Source organism: Zootoca vivipara, chromosome 7, assembly GCF_963506605.1.
Source record: "Zootoca vivipara chromosome 7, rZooViv1.1, whole genome shotgun sequence".
Lineage (NCBI taxonomy): Eukaryota > Metazoa > Chordata > Lepidosauria > Squamata > Lacertidae > Zootoca > Zootoca vivipara.
Window position 1 is genome coordinate 59,969,111 of NC_083282.1, and position 18,639 is coordinate 59,987,749.

The window sequence follows — 18,639 nt, forward strand, 5'->3', positions numbered from 1 at the left end:
TGGACTTTCCATTGCTTTTTGCTTTAGTAGATGCCTTGATCTTTTTTTCTAGGAGGCAGTGTGTAGGTTGTGCTATGCTGAAAGAATGACTTTTGAATGGTGCCTCCCTTCCTCTATTGAACATGAAAGCTAGAAAATTGTTTTCTCCCTTGTTAAGAAATCATTGGAGCGTTCAGGACTCCCCCACCCCCCAAATACAATGATGCCTTTTGCAGATAACTGGCCTTTCAAAATCTGAAACCACTTATTAGGAGCTATAGTGCTTGTGTTTCTTGTCATCATGAGAAAAATCCCAGCTTTGACCCTGAACAAAACAGGCTGTTGTTTAAAGGCTGTTTGTGATTTCTTAGAGCCAGTAGCTGGAAAAGACATTTGCACGAGTCACTGCAGAAAAGGTGGCTGTTATATTATTTGAAGGGAACTACTTGATACCTGTACATGCATGTGTACGCACTGCAAAAATTGATCACATTCCACAGAAGGGCAGAATATTCTTGAGAGCTAATAAAGCCCATTCAGTAGTCAAAAATGGTCTTGGGAAACCTTTGTTGAGACCCTGTGTGTGCATGCTGTTCTTGGGCAAATCTGCAAAACAGTGCTGTTAATGGCTTACCTCCTAGACTTCCTGGGGAGAAAATGAGGGATTGTTACAATAAAACACTTTTTTGCAAAAGGCCGATGCAATTTACATCATTGGTCTTGCTAAATGTCTCGTAGGTATTAGTTGGTTTAGAACCTCATCCTCCACCCTGACGGTGCTACAAGTGTTTAAATATAATTAAACAGGTTGTGAATCTGAAGCACAGAAATTGTTACCCATGTTCAGTCTTGTAACTGGGTTTTAGTTTAGAACCAGGTTCATATAGCCTGGTTCACCTGTACTGTAACAATCAGGTCCAGGTTTGTAAGCCTTTTGGGATGAGCTGCTGGTGGGCCACTGAACTGCAGTCAGCAACTTCTCAGCGAAGAACCTTCTGGCCAGGACAGGCAGGGATATAATAGAACTAGCTATTCCAGTTGAGCAACAAGGTCTTCCTAAATTCTGCCATGCCCCTGCAGTATGTTGTTGCCCTTCGGCCTTAACTTCTGGTTTGCTTTTCAATCCCATCTTCTGGTTTGTCCGTCCGGATGTTACTGCCCTTTGGAGACTTCCCAAGACTTTCCTAGTGTCACTGGAGCATTTGCGTAACACTGGGGATCCTTACCTGAGTTAGGATTAAGGTCAGGGTCAGTTGTAAACAATTAAGTTAGGCTACCTACCTAACTTACATGTACTTGACCTGTTACATGTACTTGCATCTTTCAGTGCTCTTCCAGTAGGTGTGGGGAGCGAAACCTACACTTTCTGCTCCCTTTTGCTGCAATTGCCCTTTTTCATTTAAATCTTTTCTATGTGCACATATTCACTTTAATGCAAAGCTTCAAAAAAATCGCATCCCATGTGAGTTTCTCTGGTGTTTTATATTACCGCATATGCTCAGTGCAAGAGGAATAGTGGTGGGCTGTAGCAGTTATCCATGAGTGAGACAAATGACAACCCCCAGGCAGCGGGTCAGGGTTGTGTGGTACTTCACAGTTTAGCATAACATGTAAACTGTGGTAAATAATGCAGATTGCCCCAACCTATAGAAAGTTAGCTTAATGAAGCTCTTTCTTTAAACCAGTCTCATAAGTAGCTGGAGAAGAGACATTTTCACCCTGAAATCTGCATAAATTTGTTGAAATGGGGTTTGAATATCAGTTATGGATTAAGCACTTGAAGGAGACTTGCACCTTTTAAACCTTTACTTTTACCTGCATTGATTTTCCTGTTTCACTAACTAGGCATCAGCTTGACAATAAGATTGGGAGAACCAAGCAAAATGTCTGTGCTTTGCAAACACTTTGCCCGATTATCCCGTTGAATATCTTCAGTTGGAGGCAGCTGGCTGACCCTCTCTGTGTGTTCTTTTTCCTTTTTTGTTTTTCTTTCCAGACTGTACAGTTTGTTCAGGGAATTTTTGTTGAAAAATATGACCCCACAATAGAAGACTCCTACAGAAAGGTAAAGTATGAAGCTGTGATTTTCTCCACCCACTCTCAGATCAGTAACTTTAAGACTTCCCTTGCCCAGTTTCCCACCCCCCTTGGTATAGAATTCATGGCCTCCTCCCACAACACGATCAGACTATTATTAGGATCATATTCCTAATAGTGTGTTGCTAATTCTTCCCAAGAGAATAATTACATGATTGTCTATCCCAGGGCCCTCCAGATGTTGCTGGACTCCAGTTTACATCAGCCCATGCAAGCTTGGCCAACAAAAAGTTGTAGTCCAACAGCATATGCAGGACTACAGATTCTCTACCCCTGGTTTATCTTGGGCTTGTTTTGTCTTTGATATAGAGAGGACCAAATCTGGATATGAACTGTGGCATGGTAAATGGGGGACAGCCCTTTCCCTATGCCATTTTCCTACCAAGAATTACTCCTGAAACTGCTGGTTTCTCCCAAAGTTGGTACCTTCGGGGTCAAATGGTTTCTATGGTGGTTGTGGGTTGGGAAAGCAGCATGGGAAAGATGAATCTTCCCCTGCTCTCTGAATGCTACATTCCCAGTTTAGAGAGGGCCTCCCTGTAGTTGCATTTCCTTTAAAAAGGGGGAGGGGCACAATCACTAAGCCCAGGACAGAGAAACGTGGTCAGCACCAGTTGAGTCTGGGCCTGATACAGCATCCAAAGCATTCTAGGTGATCAGGTCTAATGCCATGCAGCCTTATTTCACAATGTCAAACTAAGTGTAAGTCAATTTTAAGCTACTTGCTGTTTTAAAAAAGCAGCATACTAAGTTTAATAAATAATAATTAAGCATTTTAAATCAGCGTTTGCAACTCCTTGGCATTTGTGGATTTTATAAGTTTTGGAGAAAAGCCCAAAGTTTTTTGCTTAATTCCATTAAAAAAACAAGAACAACAGCGTTCAACTCAACTCTTCACTCCCATTTCATAACAGGATGTAAATCAGAAGCCAAACGTTTTGGACAACCCTATGAAGCAGTGTTTTTATTATTACTTTATTGTTGTTGCACTGCAGTTTCATTGTGGATACTTTTTAACTTAACCATAATATTTGCATGCAAAAGATTCCAGGTTCAAGCACCTCTTGCACAGATGGAAAAGACTCTTGTCTAAAGCTTTTTTGGAAGGCCCTGCCAGTCACCACAGATAAACTGAGCTAGGTGAAGCAAAGATCTGGTTCAGTATAAGGCAGCTTCCTGTGTTCCTAGATTACAAGCACACCCACACAAATATTTCCTTGATCATATTACATGTCAGTGTTGTTCCATTAAAAATTAAATACATGCTTGACATCCATTTAGGTATTATAGTTCAACGGCAGAGCACATATAGAAGGTCACAGTTTCACTCTCGGGCATCTCCAGATAGATAGGGCTAGGAAATATTCCTGCCTGAAATCTTGAAGAGCCTCTGACAGTCATATGCAATACCGAGCTCAGTGGACCAGTGGTCTAACTAGGTAGCTTCCTGCATTCCTAATAACAGACAATGGATACTGGCAGGCAGCACTTAGAGACTGCTATTGAAAGGACTGCTTGCTCTTTGGGTATTTTATCTCCTGCCTGCCACGTTCCATCCTTTTTTAATGCAACCCCATGCATACACTCAGAAAGCAGTGGAAAAGCTCACAGTAAGGCTTGTTCACATGTACACTATACACAAATGCAAGCTGTCTGCACACACGTACAAGTTTGTGTGTACACTCTCGTTGGCTTTTCTAAATCCTGCTGATTTGTACAGCTCAACAGTTGTGTACACAACACTTGCATAAATTCATGGACTGTAACTTGTGCATAACTGTGAAGCTTAACTGTTTGTGTACACAGGTGGTGCGCGAGTTGTTTGTAATGCTTAAATGCCCCTATTGCCAGGAGGTTATGAGCAAGCATTAATTGAGTCTCTTCCTCCTGCCCCTTAAGGCTATAATGGTATCTGTCCTTTATTTGTCTTTCAGCAAGTGGAAGTAGACTGTCAACAATGTATGCTTGAAATCCTCGATACAGCAGGGACAGTAAGTGAGATCTATCCTGAAATCTGAAATGCTTAATATTTGAAGGGAACACTAAGAGTGACGCAAGACATGGATTATAAGGGGGGGGGGTCCCATCTCTTTCTTGCTTATGTTATGTGGCTACGAGCAAACCAGCATTTCTTGCCTTTTCTATTATTCCAAGTACCGGTAGCCCCTTGCACAGTTTATTAGGAACAAACTGAAATATTGTCTTGAAAGTTTTTCATTAGAACTTCGTAAAATTTAAAAACATTTTCAGATTTCCGGCACTTTAAAGTTCTAACAAAAAATCCTCTTGTTGAACTTCTTTATTGTTGAAAACTACAACAAATTAAAACATTATGGCAGTTAAAGCTGACAGATAAAGTGTGCACGCTGCTAAAAAACTTGTAAAACACATGTACCGATACAATTGCTGCCTTTAAGAGAGACTGCCTATCTGCCTGGCTTTCTTGGGCGTCCATCCTTTAAAGCTTATAGTGGTTCTTGATGTTCTGAAAAGATTTCCTGAAATCCTTCTGAATCTAAAGACTGCTTCACATCTTACGATAGAAGTGTGTTTTATTTATCACTGTGCATTTAGTATTATCATCTGCAGCCTACAATATGCGACCTGGGCTGGCTACATAGTTTTTTCATCCTGAGTACACTATGTTTGCCCAGGCTGCTGGTGCATATTTCAAGTGAGCTCTGGGTGTATGATAGAGAGAGATGGTGAAGAAGGTGAGAGGGGAGGGGTATGTGTTATCTGCTTCTACTGCGATACATAGGTGCCTTTCGCAGTAGAAGAAGATACACCCTTTGGTTGTAAGGTGTGAAGCCGCCCTAAACACTGCAAAGCCCTTGTTTAAAATTTCTAACATTGAAAGAAGGATATTTGAGAAAGCCGGTTCCTTTTAAAGTAAATTAATTTTTTCACTGGATTTCTGCAAGAGCTAAGACTGGAAATTTCCAGTTGCCTATGACCTTTTTATCCCTGTTTAAACCTGAACATCTTAATGTGTGTATGTTAAACAGCTAATTAAACTAAACTGCTAATTCATTTTTTTTATAAAAATTTTTTGATTACAGGAGCAATTTACAGCAATGAGGGATCTCTATATGAAGAATGGTCAGGGGTTTGCACTAGTATATTCTATTACAGCACAGTCCACGTTCAATGACTTGCAGGACCTGAGGGAGCAGATCTTACGGGTCAAGGACACAGAAGACGTAAGTAAATGGGTTATTGCTTTGTGAACCATTGGAATCTCCCCCCCCCCAAGAAAAAACTACACAAGCCAGCATCTGTTTTTTGCACAGTTAATAAGATGACTGAAAAACACTGTTCTAGAATGTTTTGTATGATATCATAAATTTCTCTATTTAGATATTTTGGAAGCTATTCATATGGACATTACTGGACGGTTAGTCAGAAATGCTCAGTATCCCAAACTGGGGTTGAACTCTGGAAAAGTTCAAGTCCCATAAGAAGTAGATTTTTAGTAGAATACGCCAGTGTACAAGCCCAATTCCTCCTGCTCAACCTTTTGTCACTGAAATGGCTACATATGGTGCCAGGTTTTTAGAAGGCTCAGTAACTCCCATTATGACTTGCTATTTAAAACGGGTTTTGTGGCTCTTTGGTAGACATTTTGTTTCTGGCTGCCATCAGGTGGAAAAACACAGTTTTCTAGTTGTTTGATAATCTGGCTAATCAAAATAGCTGTGCTCAAAAGTCCATACTGTTTTTTTCTAAAGAAAATGCTACAAACTTGATTAGTAGACTAAAAATCTTAGTACTATAAAACTTCCTTTGCTGCAAGATAGTTTAAATGTGCTTAGATGCCTAGAAAGTGGTGGTAATTTAAACGTTTTAGTATTTTAACTTGTGCATATTTTAAAGTGGCTAACTTGTGACCCTCCTGCTGTTGTTGATCTGCATCTCTCATCAGTCCCAGCCAGGATGGTCAATAGTCGGGGTGATGCAAGTTCATTTGGGAACACAAGGGAACGGGGCACAGGTTAGCCACCTTGGCCTAGGTCCATCTTTTACTGTAATATGTGAAAGACTTCCATTTGGCTGGACTGAGCGCCAACTCAGGCAGTTGACTTCCCATATGGATTATCACCTTTTAAGCAGGGATTCCACCAGTAATCATGCAGAAGATCTATACCTGGATGACTTTGCTGTCAATTACTCTTGCACAGCTGTTAAGTGGCTATACAATTCAAGCTGATGGGCTTTGCATTATGCTGTCAGTTCCATGGCATCATGCTGTAGGTTGTGATGTTGCGCATGGATGTTTTCATTGTCTACAGATACCACCACCACATATGTTAAGAGTAGCCCTGTTTAATCAGCGTCCTACCAAATGTCCACCTAGTCCAGCTTCCTGTTTCTTAAGGCTGCAATTCCTAATAGACTTTCAATTATTATTATTATTATTTATTTATTTATTTATTTATTTATTTATGCCCCGCCCATCTGGCTGGGTTTTCCCCAGCCACTCTGGGCGGCTTCCAACCAAATATTAAAAACAGTACAGCATCAAACATTAAAAACTTCCCTGAACTTACTTCTAGGAAGTAAGTCTCAACCCATATGCAGTGGTACCTCGGTATATGAACACAATTGGTTCTGGAAGTCTGTTCATAAACTGAAGCGTTCATAAACTGAAGCGAACTTTCCCATTGAAAGTAATGGAAAGTGGATTCATCCGTTCCAGACGGTCCGCGGAGTAACCGTTCATAAACTGAAGCGAACTTTTCCATTGAAAGTAATGGAAAGTGGATTAATCCGTTCCAGACGGGCCCACGAAGTACTTAAACTGAAGCGTTCATAAACTGAAACATGGGTGTAATTGGTTCCGGAAGTCTGTTCATAAACTGAAGCGTTCATAAACTGAAGCGAACTTTCCCATTAAAAGTAATGGAAAGTGAATTAATCCGTTCCAGATGGGTTGCGGCGTTCATAAACCGAAAATTCATAAACCGAGGTGTTCATAAACCGAGGTTCCACTGTAATGCAACGAGTGAATGTGCAGGGTGGAACTGCACTATGGGTTGGATTCAGCTAAGTAGTTCTGCTAGCAGGAGCCAGTGCAAGGCTCCCGCTAGTGCAACGGGACTTTCGCCCACACACCCCAGTTGGCTCTTGGAGGGTTAGGAGGAAACCCCCCCCCCCAGAACAGTGCATGAGGGGAGGAGAGGGGAGGTTGTTTCATCAGGTAAGCAGAAATCTTGGACCGAGGGAACACTTGTATTAGTGCAATATTGTACTCCTCCTATTATGTGTCCTGCGATATTTGAGTTTTAAATATCTATTTCTTGAAAAACCATTTCTATCTTTCTCTAATGGGATTGTTGTGCATCAAAAAACAATAAACAATAAGAAAACTCATGATTTAACATCTGAGGCTGCCCTTGGAAATGGAAGACCATTATTTTGAGGGGTGGGTAGGTAGGGAGAATATTTTGTCTGAATCAGTAGCAGCAAATGCTGTCACAGAAGTTCATAACATTCATTCACACAGTAAAACCTGTGACCTAGCAATTTATTGTGCTAATCAGGAAGTGTTACTTTAGCATCAGATCTAGCTTACTATTTTGATTTGGGCTCTCCGTTAGTCCAGAAAATCAGCGGACAGAATTGGTATGTCTGTCCAACCCACTGTATTCATGAGAGAGATCTCCATAGAATAGGTAGCTACTATCCAATGCATGTGGACAGGAAGATCTTAATTGTGTTTAAAAGTAGTTTAGCCACATATTTTTATTCTTCAATTTTTATATCTTTGCTGATCATTATCTCTGGCTTCATTTTTCTCTTTTCCCGTAATGTTTTTGAAACCCCCTTTGATACACAAATCTTGGTTACGCTTAAAAAAAAAAGTAAAATGAACTATCTTTTAGATGAGGGATTATGTTCATCCTAGAAGCTGATTCCTTTCTTAGCATTAAAGTCAAAACACTGGTATGCAGCAACTTAAACTGTTTGAGGTTACACATGTATCCTGTTTGGGGTCAAATGAATTATGCTGGATATAAATCCCCTAATTCTAACAAGTTACTATTGTTAAAAAAAACTTTACATGTTAAGTGATAGCTTCTAGATTTTAATATGCTAGATGATTTTCTTTCCTTGTTTTAAACGAAGTACCCTGTTTCTCACATTTTAAGACATACCCATAAAATAAGACATAGCAGGATTTTTAAGCATTCAAGGAATATAAGCCATACCCCGAAAATAAGACATAATGATAGGTGCAGCATCAATGCTGGCCGCGGCAGGAGGAGGAGGAAAAAAATAAGACATCCCTTGAAAATAAGCCATAGTGTGTTTTTTTGAGGAAAAAATAAATATAAGACATGTCTTATAATATGAGAAACACGGTATGGATTTCATTTCTTTTAGCAGGATAGTAGCTTGTATAGTAGCAGATTTAACTACACCTCTGGGGGGGGGGAATCATAAGAAATGTGTTTCTTTTTACCTGGAACTGATCTTCCATGAATAAGAGAGTGCGTTCAGAAATTTAGCAAATGTTAGAACTATTCTGAAATGACCTGAGGGAGACTTGGTTTAATAAATAATTTTACACAGTTGAGTTTAAATATTAAAAGCTTAATTTTTATTACTGTATATTGCTAATTATTTATTAAGGGGAAGTATATGAGGTACTTTCCTTCTGGAAAGTGCAAACTTTGCTGTGTGTGTGTGTGTTTTAAATACTTCAGGAAACAGAATGGTGTGCACACCCATTATCATCAGTTTTCTGTGTGTAGCGCTTTTAGATAGCTCAGGCGAAACAGGATGTGTCTCTGTGCATGTGTGTTCAGTGTTTGCAATTAAAGTTTTAATGTCAAGCATGCTGCCAAACACTTCAAAATAAGAACATAATGGTTGCGTAGCTGTCTTTGCATTTCATGACTCTGAAGCCCCATTTCTGGAGTGGAGAAGGCATTTATTGCCTAAGCAGGACAAATTACTGGGGCCAATACATACAGCGTATTTCTTGGGAAGTGATGTAAATCCTGTTGTATAACTTATGTTGAATTGAAAAGTAGCTACTGCCTATCTGAGGGTTTGAAATGTCAACTCTGTGTTGTTGTAGAAACTGACATTAAGGTAAGTGCTTGTGGAAATAGATTGTGTGTCAATGAACCTTCCAGACTGTGGTATCTCCATTTCTTTGATAGTTGCCATGAGACGGTTTAATTATCAGTGTGATGTAGTCATGGTAAAGACGGGTACAAAATGGTTTGTTTGCTTACTTTCTTGCAGGTACTTAATGTATAATTCAGTCATTTATCCTCCAAATGTACTTTGGAGTTCTACTTTGCAAGTAATATAGGGGTTTTGTGTCCAAATAATACAGATTTGTGACACAGTTCTAATACATATTTTTCCTATTCAGTGATGGGGCACTAGCCTGATTTCCCCACCCTTCACAGGCCCACTTCGACAAGTGGGTAGGTTAAGCCACCCCTCAATCTCCTATTATCAAAGGGGATCACTGTAACCACTGATCTACACCCTCTTTTAAAGGTACACTGATTGCAACTGGGAATGCGACTTCAGAGGGGCTAGTTCTCCTTCCTCAAATCAAACCTTTTCCACCCTTTGCAGAGGAAGAAAGCTTCATTTTAGGAAGTCATTTGAAAGCAAACTGCTTCAAACTGAGACAATGATCCACCTCAGTGTGTCAATTTGAGTGGAGCTTCCTCTTGGCGCCGATCAGCTGTTCGTGGCTGACAGGGAGCTCAACTTGCAAAAGAACAATTGAGACCTCACTTTAAGTTCCCAATAGTTTCTTTGTCGCAGCAATAGTACCTGTCCCACCCCTGATGATACATAGGCTGTCAGGTGTGAGGCAGATGGACATGGCTCTTGGAGAACAGCCACGGCAGGTTCCCTATTGCTGGTGTTAGATTTTTTTTTTTGAAAAGTGCAGATTCTGCCTTCCTTTTTCAATATGATGAAACTCCTTTTTTAATGTCTTCATAAATTTCTCACATCTTTGCTTTTTGAAACATGTTATCAGTAGAAAGCAATAATGTGTAATCAATCTGTTAAGCAAAATCATGAAAAACTAAGAGTAGGAAATTTCTCCAGATGTAAGGGGGGGAGGCGCGACTCCTTCGTTCTAGAGACTGCTAACCTTAGTCAGCGAGTATTTTTGCAGGTCTGCTCAGACTAAGCACGCAGCTTTGAATGCCATCTGTTAATAACTCTCTTATTCTTTCTGCGCAGGTTCCCATGATTCTGGTTGGCAATAAATGTGACCTGGAAGATGAACGTGTAGTTGGCAAAGAACAGGGACAGAACTTAGCAAGACAGTGGTGTAACTGTGCCTTTCTAGAGTCATCTGCAAAGTCAAAAATCAATGTTAACGAGGTAACTATTGGTTAATATTTCACAAGGCAGCACACAACCCCCTTTTATAGGCTTGGGTTTGTGTATATATGTATGTACACCATCCCCTCGTGTAAATATTCCTATAGTCCTCTTGGACTGAACATTTGCGTAAATCGAAAGCCTGCGTTTCGGTGGATCCTTTCTGAAGGCTCGCATAAAAGATGCTTTTTTTGCATCCCCACCGTTGTGCTGTTTTGGTGACTGAAGTGCATTTGTGCAGAGCGAGATGCCCCAGTGCAAAACCTGAGCCAAAACCTGCAGGGTTTCGGTCTTCACTCTTCTGATCTGTCAATATGTGATTCATTCTGCTATTGTGTTACCTTAGAGAAAACTAATCCCTTAGCTGAGAGCTCTTCCTCAATCATTCCGAACGCTGCTTTATTGTGGAACCAAATGTGGTGCGTGAGTGGTCATGTTTGCATGCTGAGCACCTGTGCAAATAGGTGTGCCACGCACTGCGTTTTAATCTCGCAAGACCCAGAGTTCAAACTTGAGCCGTGTCGCTTAAAAAAGTGCTTTATGCAAGCTCAATGCACCTAAACGAAAGGCAGACTGTGTAGTTTCTCTTAGGTAACCACTGTAGGGCAGATGAATCTCTGCAAAAAGCAAGGCATAAAAGACGAGAAATCAAGTAATAGAGCAAAAAAGCCAGAGCGGCACTGATTGGAATGAGGAACGTTTGTAGGGCTAAAAATTGGGGGGGGGGCACTTACCACTAATATGTTTGGTAGCAGTGAAAAGAGTTCCCCATTTCAAGTCTCTTTTAGAGCGGCTGATCTGAAAGTCTTGTCTGTTCGGAGCAAGGGCAATTAGTGAATCGATTGGCAGGGATTGCGCCCCTGACCAGTGAAGAAAGCATCATGTTCTGGATCGGTTCTGTTTGCCCGCATTAGCATTGCCGCACAGTCATGTCTCGATTAGCTGGGTCGAGTCATGTCCCCATCACATTCACTACATGGTCTCTGATTGTATGGGCTCATGTTGGGTCGAGAGACACTCTTCTCCTCCTGCCTCCCCCCTCCACGTTGCCAAAACAGGGTGACAGTGAGGAAACGGCAGTGAACAGGTGTAAAAAGCTGGCCATTGTGTTTTTGGTGTGGAGTGGGGATATTTTCTTTGCCCTGCTTTCCTGCTCACGATATTTTTAGCCCCAAAGTACAGTGCAGCCCTAGAAGCATCCACTGGAGTGGTTCTCCCCCTCCCCAGTGATGAAACCTTCTGAACAAGCTGTGAATCACATGAGCTCTTGTGATACGTTCAAGTACCTATCATACATAAAACAATTTCCAGAGGAACTGTTAAACAAGTCTTCAAGGTGCCACAAGAGACACTTTGTTTTATATAGTTTATATGCTGAGATGGGTTGAGAAGTCAATAGCACTGAAGTTGGTGGTTGACTGGGTGCTTCGTTTGACAGTACATAGCATCTGCTTCCAAATGACTGAGAACTGCCCTGGGCAGCAGAGCTGCTTCACAAAGGCCCTTTAGGAAGGGAACACAGCTTAGTTAGCTGTTACCTGATGAAACAGTAGTTGGGGGTGGGGTGGGGGGACCTAGACCCTCTTCTGCCCCAGCTCGGGTGAATGACATTAAAGAAGTGTCTGAAATAATAATAAAACATCATCACTATAGGCCAGGCTTCCTTAACCTGGTCCCTACATCTGCAGTAATCCCTGATTCTTGGAGAGGATGGGAGTTGTAGTCCAAAACATCTGCCGGGCCCCAGGTTGGGGAAGGCCGCTATAGCCCAATGTTCTTCCACTTTGGATTCCTGGAAGTTTCATAACTACAGTTCCCATCATTCCCTGCCTGCTTATCCCAAAACACACAGAGCCTGGTTTTCTCTAACTACCATTACCTCTATCAGATAACTGAGCTAACTAGGCTGTGTTCACTTTGTGAAGGAAGTCCTGACCACTCAAGAAATTTAAAGTTAGGTTTTCCAAAACATCTGATCTGTGTCAGTAAACTCTGCCAGGAGAGGAAGATGGGGCACCTCATTTGTTTATGGGCAGCTGTATCCGGTACAGCCACCCACAAATTACATCATCATGCTCAGCTGGTGACTTATGTTTTCAGGACTGGACACATCTTTACCTCAAAAGTTTGGAAGAGTGTCTGTATGTCGGTTTTGTTAGTTCATTCTTTTGATTTTAGTTTTGGTTTGGGAAACTGAGTTTCTGGCGTACTCTCTGATATTCTTGTGGCTTTGCCAAGTTCGTAATTCCTCAGTTATGAAGAGTTGCCTCGTTACTTTGTGTTTGGAAGCAACAGATGACTTCCACTTGTAATTTCCATTTTTAAAAATCCAAAAACCGTTCTCGTTCTCATCCAAAAGAATTTGTTGTCACGCTTGTTATGATTTTGTTGAACAAGAGCCAATACAGAAAGCAATGGTTTGCCAATCTTTGGAAACGGAGGGGAATCAAAGGAGATGAGGAATACACTACTTATGCAGGCCTTTGTGCCTTACAGTAGCCTTTAATGAGACAGAAATCTGAAAGTTTAGCATGCCTTATTCTGTCTGAGACCGTGAGGTTAATGTGGCAGTCCTAGAACTGGGAGTAAACACCATTGAACTAGGCCTGTGCTATACTGATTTAACATTTTAGCTTCTCTATCTTGTTGCATTTAACGTGGCTGCTATTCCATTTGAATGAAACACATACAACCATTCCTTGTCACACTTTCGATATGGAGATTTAGTTAAATGAAGATTTGAGCCCACCTCTAATTGACTTGAGATGGTTTCCCCCCTTTTATCCTTTCCTACCATTGCTACTATTAGGCAGTCCTGTTTGGGGAAGCTTTTAATGTTTAATAGATTATTGTATTTTAATATTCTGTTGTAAGCCGCCCAGTGTGGCCGGGGAAACCCAGCCAGATGGGCGGGGTATAAATAATAAATTATTATTATTATTATTATTATTATTATTATAAAAGTTATCCACAATTGCTTTTACTTAGCATGGTTTTAATAGGGAGACAATGGGTTTTTTTGGGGGGTGGGGGAGGTTTCCTTTGTAGTGAAAGAGGACCTGGGGGGAGGGTCCAAAATGTTCTCTGAGGGAATGGTGCTGCCTCTTCCCCACAAATCCCCTCAGCCAAACACTTGCCAAGAGAAAATACCTCCATTTTAAAATGTCACTTGGGCACTTTCAATGTGGACTGTAATCCTCCCTGTTTCCCTTACCAAGGGGGGAATCACATTGTGTACAAAAATATGAATGGTGCCCTTCAAAGAGGCAGTTATTGCTTTAGAGGTGGTATAAGGCATGTGTTCTCCTGACAAGCATGCATGTGGGGACTGCACTGCCCGTGCTGGTCATAGGAACATAGGAAGGTGCCTTGCACCAAGTCAGATCCAACTCAGTCTACACCTGGCTTTCCCAAACTTGGGTCTCCAGCTGTTTTTGGACTACAACTCCCATCCTCCCTAAGTAGCAGGACCAGCAGTCAGGGAAGATTGGAATTGCAGTCCAAAAACAGCTGGAGACCCAAGTTTGGGAAACCCAGGTCCACACTTACTCGTCTTGCCTCTGCAAGGTTTTGGACTCTCTTCCAGTCCTTCGTGGTTGTGCCAGAGATTGGGCATCTGCCTGCAAAGTAGCTGCTCTTAACACTATGCTGCAATCCTTCCCTGGATACCCTTTCAGTGTTCTGGGAAGGGAGGGTGGAGGAGGAAAGCCAAATCGCCCTGTTAATATACTTGATAGACTAACACAGTTTGTCTGTTTTCCTTGAGTAAGGGCAATGTAGACCAGTCCTTTCATAGTTCCTTGCTTTATGCTGCTATGCTGGATTGACACAAAGGCACTTTGGAGATCTATAAGTGATTAGAAATGACTGGCAATAAGGTCTGAGGGTTTGAATAATCTTTCAGCAGGAGATATGGTAGATTCCTCCTTCCTGTGCACTTCTCCTCCGGGACCCTCCCTAAACCTTTTCTCACTTCTTTCCAATGCAATCTTGTTGAGCATCGAGCAAGAAGCCAGGCTGACCTTACTAGAGTACAAACTGATGTGTTTTGCCTTAGGCTGACAGCATCAAACCATGTAACTGTAAACCTGGTGGGGAGGGAGTGTGAGAAACCTGTTATAGAGTGTTATTGTACAGAGTGAAAGAGATGCTGGCTTTATCATGCTTTCAGAAAGTGCTTGGCTGTGCTTGTGTGTGTGCTTGTGTGTGTGTGTGTGTGTGTGTGTTTAAGAAATAGATAATATCAAGGCAGTATCCAATTTCTAGGTTTTGCAGTTCACAAGCAAAGTACTGTAGACTTAAAGCTTGTTAGAAATCACACAGGGTTGTGGGGAGGAAGTGAGTTAAGTGAGCTTTTCCAGGAGGCTGAATACTGTAGCTGCATTGCTACGCAGTTGACTTTACCCAAGACAAAGATGTATGTAGCTTTCATCTGCAGGTTTGATGCTACAGTGCATAAGAGACAGAGTGGATGAGTCCATGACATACACACACACACACACACACACACACACACACACCATATTTACACCACTGACTATAAGACAGCTTTTTTGTTTGTATGGCAGCCCTACATATAAATAAGATGGAGATTAGGTATTTGCATTTTGCAAAAGAAACTCTTACACCTTAATGGCTTGCATGCTTGATAGCCAGGCCTCTTTCACCTTTTCTTAGCAAGTATTCTATATATGTATTATACGAGTTCAGAAATGGTAACTCTACCATAAAACAAATGGGAAGAGGAAGAAAGACAAACAGAAAACTCCTTTATTTAATATTCTGGCACCTTGTTGCTACACATTCGTATATGGAGAGTTGCTAATAATGGCTAAACTGGTAGCTGCTTCTTCAAATGATTTGATTTCTTCTGTTGGGTTATCATCATCTTCGTACCTGTTCTTCTGGTCTGTGTGAGGTTGTCCTGGTTGTGATGTGATTTTCAATTGGAACAGTGTAGAGGTTTTCCCCCCACCCCTTCTTCCTTTGTGATGCGGCTGGAGGAAAGTGGAAGCAGCTAGAGCACAATTAGGGGAGCCCCAAGAGGAAGCAAAAACCTTCAGGAGCTTAGATAAATTGCCCTGCTTCACTCATGCTAAAATCAAGAAGTTCAGCTCTCTTTGCGCTGCCTCCCACCCCATTTATTTCTCACCTTCTCACTTGATTTAGCCGAAAGCTTTTAAGGCCAGGATTGTAACATGAGGTTGCCGTTCTGCGGCACCTGTATCTCCTGATTTCTCACCTTATTTTGCTCTCTTCCTCTCTCTCTCTCACAGATCTTTTATGATCTCGTCAGACAGATAAATAGAAAAACACCAGTGGAAAAGAAGAAGCCTAAAAAGAAATCATGTCTGCTGCTCTAGACCCACAGCATGCAGCAGCTCTGAGCCAGGTGAGCAAATGGTGAAATCTTAATGACCTTCCTGGGACATGTTCATGGCACTGACTCTTACTTGCTGCTGCTGCAGCTACTATATGATGCTGGGATGGTTGCAGGCTGGGCTGAAGGCCACCTGCATTCCTTTGGCAAAGGAATGATAAGCCGCCAAATACTAACATTTGGGGTGTGTGCTATATAGCAGAGGTAGAGAACCTGTGGCCCTCCAGGTGTTGTTAGGTTCCAGCTCCCATCCACCCCAGGCAGTGGTTGGGGGACCATGGGAGTAGCAGTTCAGCAAAGTCTGCAGGGTCACAGGCTCCCCTTTCCTTTTATAAAGGATGCTTAAAATAGTTCAGGATCAGCTAGGCAGACAGGCACTACCCTGTGCTTCCTTTTCAAAAACTACACCGCTGGCTTTCAGATCTTACAGGGGGGGAATTAAAAATTAAAAATAAATGTTTTCTTTGGCTTTTAATGGAAGGTTCAATTATATGTGATGCTGGAGTTTTTATAGCATTTTAAAATGTTATCCTGTGAAGAGGCACATTGTTTACCTGGGGAGGGGGGGAAATCAAAATTTGAGTGGTTTGGAGAGCCATGTCCCGTCCCCTTTTCTATAATATGGGAGTGGGCTTTGAGCAGAGCAGCAGCTACATCAGTATGCATACTGGGGCCTGCACACGCCATTTATTTTTGGGTTGAAGTGCCACCTGCTGACTCATTTGCTTTTGACATCTAGTTTTAACTCCCTTGCTACCGATCCTTACTGCGAGAGAAAGAGAGAGAGCACAACCATAAACACTGGTTTGCTATGCAAGAGGCGCTGCAACATTCTCTTCCTTTGCCACATACATACACATCTTAGCATAGCGAACTCCCATACTGTCCCAGCAATCCAGTTTTCAGTCATCTCTTAGAGAGAGAGAGAGAAAGGAATTTAAAAATGAGTCAGAGGGTTGTAGTCAACTAAATTCTAAATCCCTGAGACCCTGGGGAACTGCTGCCAGTCAGTGTAGACCAAGGATGGAGAACTTTGGGCCTCCAGATGTTGCTGGACAATTTTACTACAAATAGTAATAGTAATTGTTACTAATAGTAACAATTTTATTACTTACATGCCACCCATCTGATTAGGTTGGTGCAGACGCTCTGGGCAGTTTCCAGCAAAATATAAAAACACCACAAAACATAAAAAACTTCCCGAAACAGGGCTGCCTTCAGATGTCTTCTAAAAGTCATATGGTGGTTTATCTCTTTGACATCTACCTGGAGGGCATTCCACAGGGAAGGTGCCACTACCGAGGAGAACCTAAGCCTGTTTCTCTGTAACTTCACATCATGCAGTGAGGGAACCTCCAGAAAGCCCTCAGAGCTGGACCTCAGTGTCCAGGCTACAGGTACCATCATCCCTGTCCACTGGGATGGGGCTGGTAGGAGCCTACCAACATCTGGAGAACCACAGGTTCCCCATCCCTGGTGTAAAAAATGCTGAGCCAGATGGACGAGTGCTCTGACCTTTGTATAAGGCAGCTTCCTTGGGACCTTTTTTCTGAATATGTGCTGCGTACTTGTTTTTAAGCATTTTTAGAGAAAGTACTTTCAATTCTGTGTGTCTCTTCTTCTTTTTTAAGTACTCTCTTGTTTGCAGAGCCTGTTTCTAAGTTGGATGTTGACTCTTCATTGTCTGTCTCTTCTTGTGCTCAGGATTACAGGAATGAAGAACTGTTGCCTAATTTGGAAAGTTCCACCATTCCAGAATTCAAATAACTACACCACAAATTAACAACATATCCGAAGAGGCTTCTGTTTTTATATATTATGTGAAGAATTTAGATCTTATAATGGTTTGCACAAAGGTCCCTTGGGGGGGAGGAAATAAAATAAAATTGCTTTGTGTATATCTCTTGGGAATTAAAGACAATAGTACTTCTCCTTTGCAATAGCAGTTAACAGATGTGATAATAAATATAATTGACTCTAGTTGTATGATTATACAAAAGAGCATGGATGCATTTCAGATGTTAGATATTGCTACTATAATTTCATATTGACCTCTTACCATAATTCTTCTCCCATCCAGCACTAAAAATGGTCAGCCAGTAATACTTTATATCTATCATGATAGATACAATTATACAAATTTTACCCTTTGAACTCATGGCAGCAAATAACTTTCCAAGTCATTGACTTCATTTTATATTTAAAAAGTTACGGAATATCATTATTTTCATTCTGCCATTATATTCTAATTAAAATTGTGCATAATGCTTTGGAAAAAAATGGGTCTTTTATAGGAAAAAAACTGGGATAACTGATTTCTATGGCTTTGAAAGCTAAAATATATAATATACTAAACCAACTCTAATATTGCTTCTTGTGTTTTACTGTCACAGATTAAATTACAGCTTTTATGAATGATTAAATTTTAGTACATTTTCATTTTGTTTGAGTGTTTCTGTTCTGGATTTCAGGTCTGAGGTTTTCGCTGAAAGGATGATGAAAACTGTAGCAGTAAATGCTGTTGAAATGCTTTTCACAACTCCCACTTACTTGTTCATTATTGCATTTCTTTCCCACCTTTCCTTCAAGGAGGCATACATGGTTCTCCTCGTGATATTATCCTTGCAAACAACCCTGTGAGGCAGGTTAGGCTGAGAGGCAGTTGACTGATCCAAAGTAACCCAGTGAGCTTCACGGTCAATTGGAGATTTGAACCCTGATCTACCAGGTCCTAGTCCGACACACTAAACGCTACACCATACTGGCTGGCGGACATGCTTGTGTAGGGGAAAGCATATATTGTGGCCAGAGTG

At 41.4% G+C, this 18,639-nt stretch overlaps 1 protein-coding gene across 4 annotated transcripts in view; it reads left to right on the forward strand.

Annotated features, from left to right (window-relative positions):
• RAP1A (RAP1A, member of RAS oncogene family) overlaps window positions 1-18,265 on the forward strand; it is a 95,984-nt gene extending 77,719 nt beyond the window's left edge. For all 4 annotated transcript variants that reach the window (XM_035124223.2, XM_035124228.2, XM_035124225.2 and 1 more), the window contains 6 exons: window positions 1,976-2,044; window positions 4,011-4,067; window positions 5,139-5,279; window positions 10,303-10,446; window positions 15,723-15,838; window positions 17,531-18,265. In XM_035124223.2, the coding sequence (XP_034980114.1) occupies window positions 1,976-2,044; window positions 4,011-4,067; window positions 5,139-5,279; window positions 10,303-10,446; window positions 15,723-15,809 (498 nt within the window). In that variant the 3' untranslated portion in view covers window positions 15,810-15,838; window positions 17,531-18,265. The remainder of the gene's footprint in view (window positions 1-1,975; window positions 2,045-4,010; window positions 4,068-5,138; window positions 5,280-10,302; window positions 10,447-15,722; window positions 15,839-17,530) is intronic.
• The last annotated feature ends 374 nt before the right edge of the window (window positions 18,266-18,639 follow it).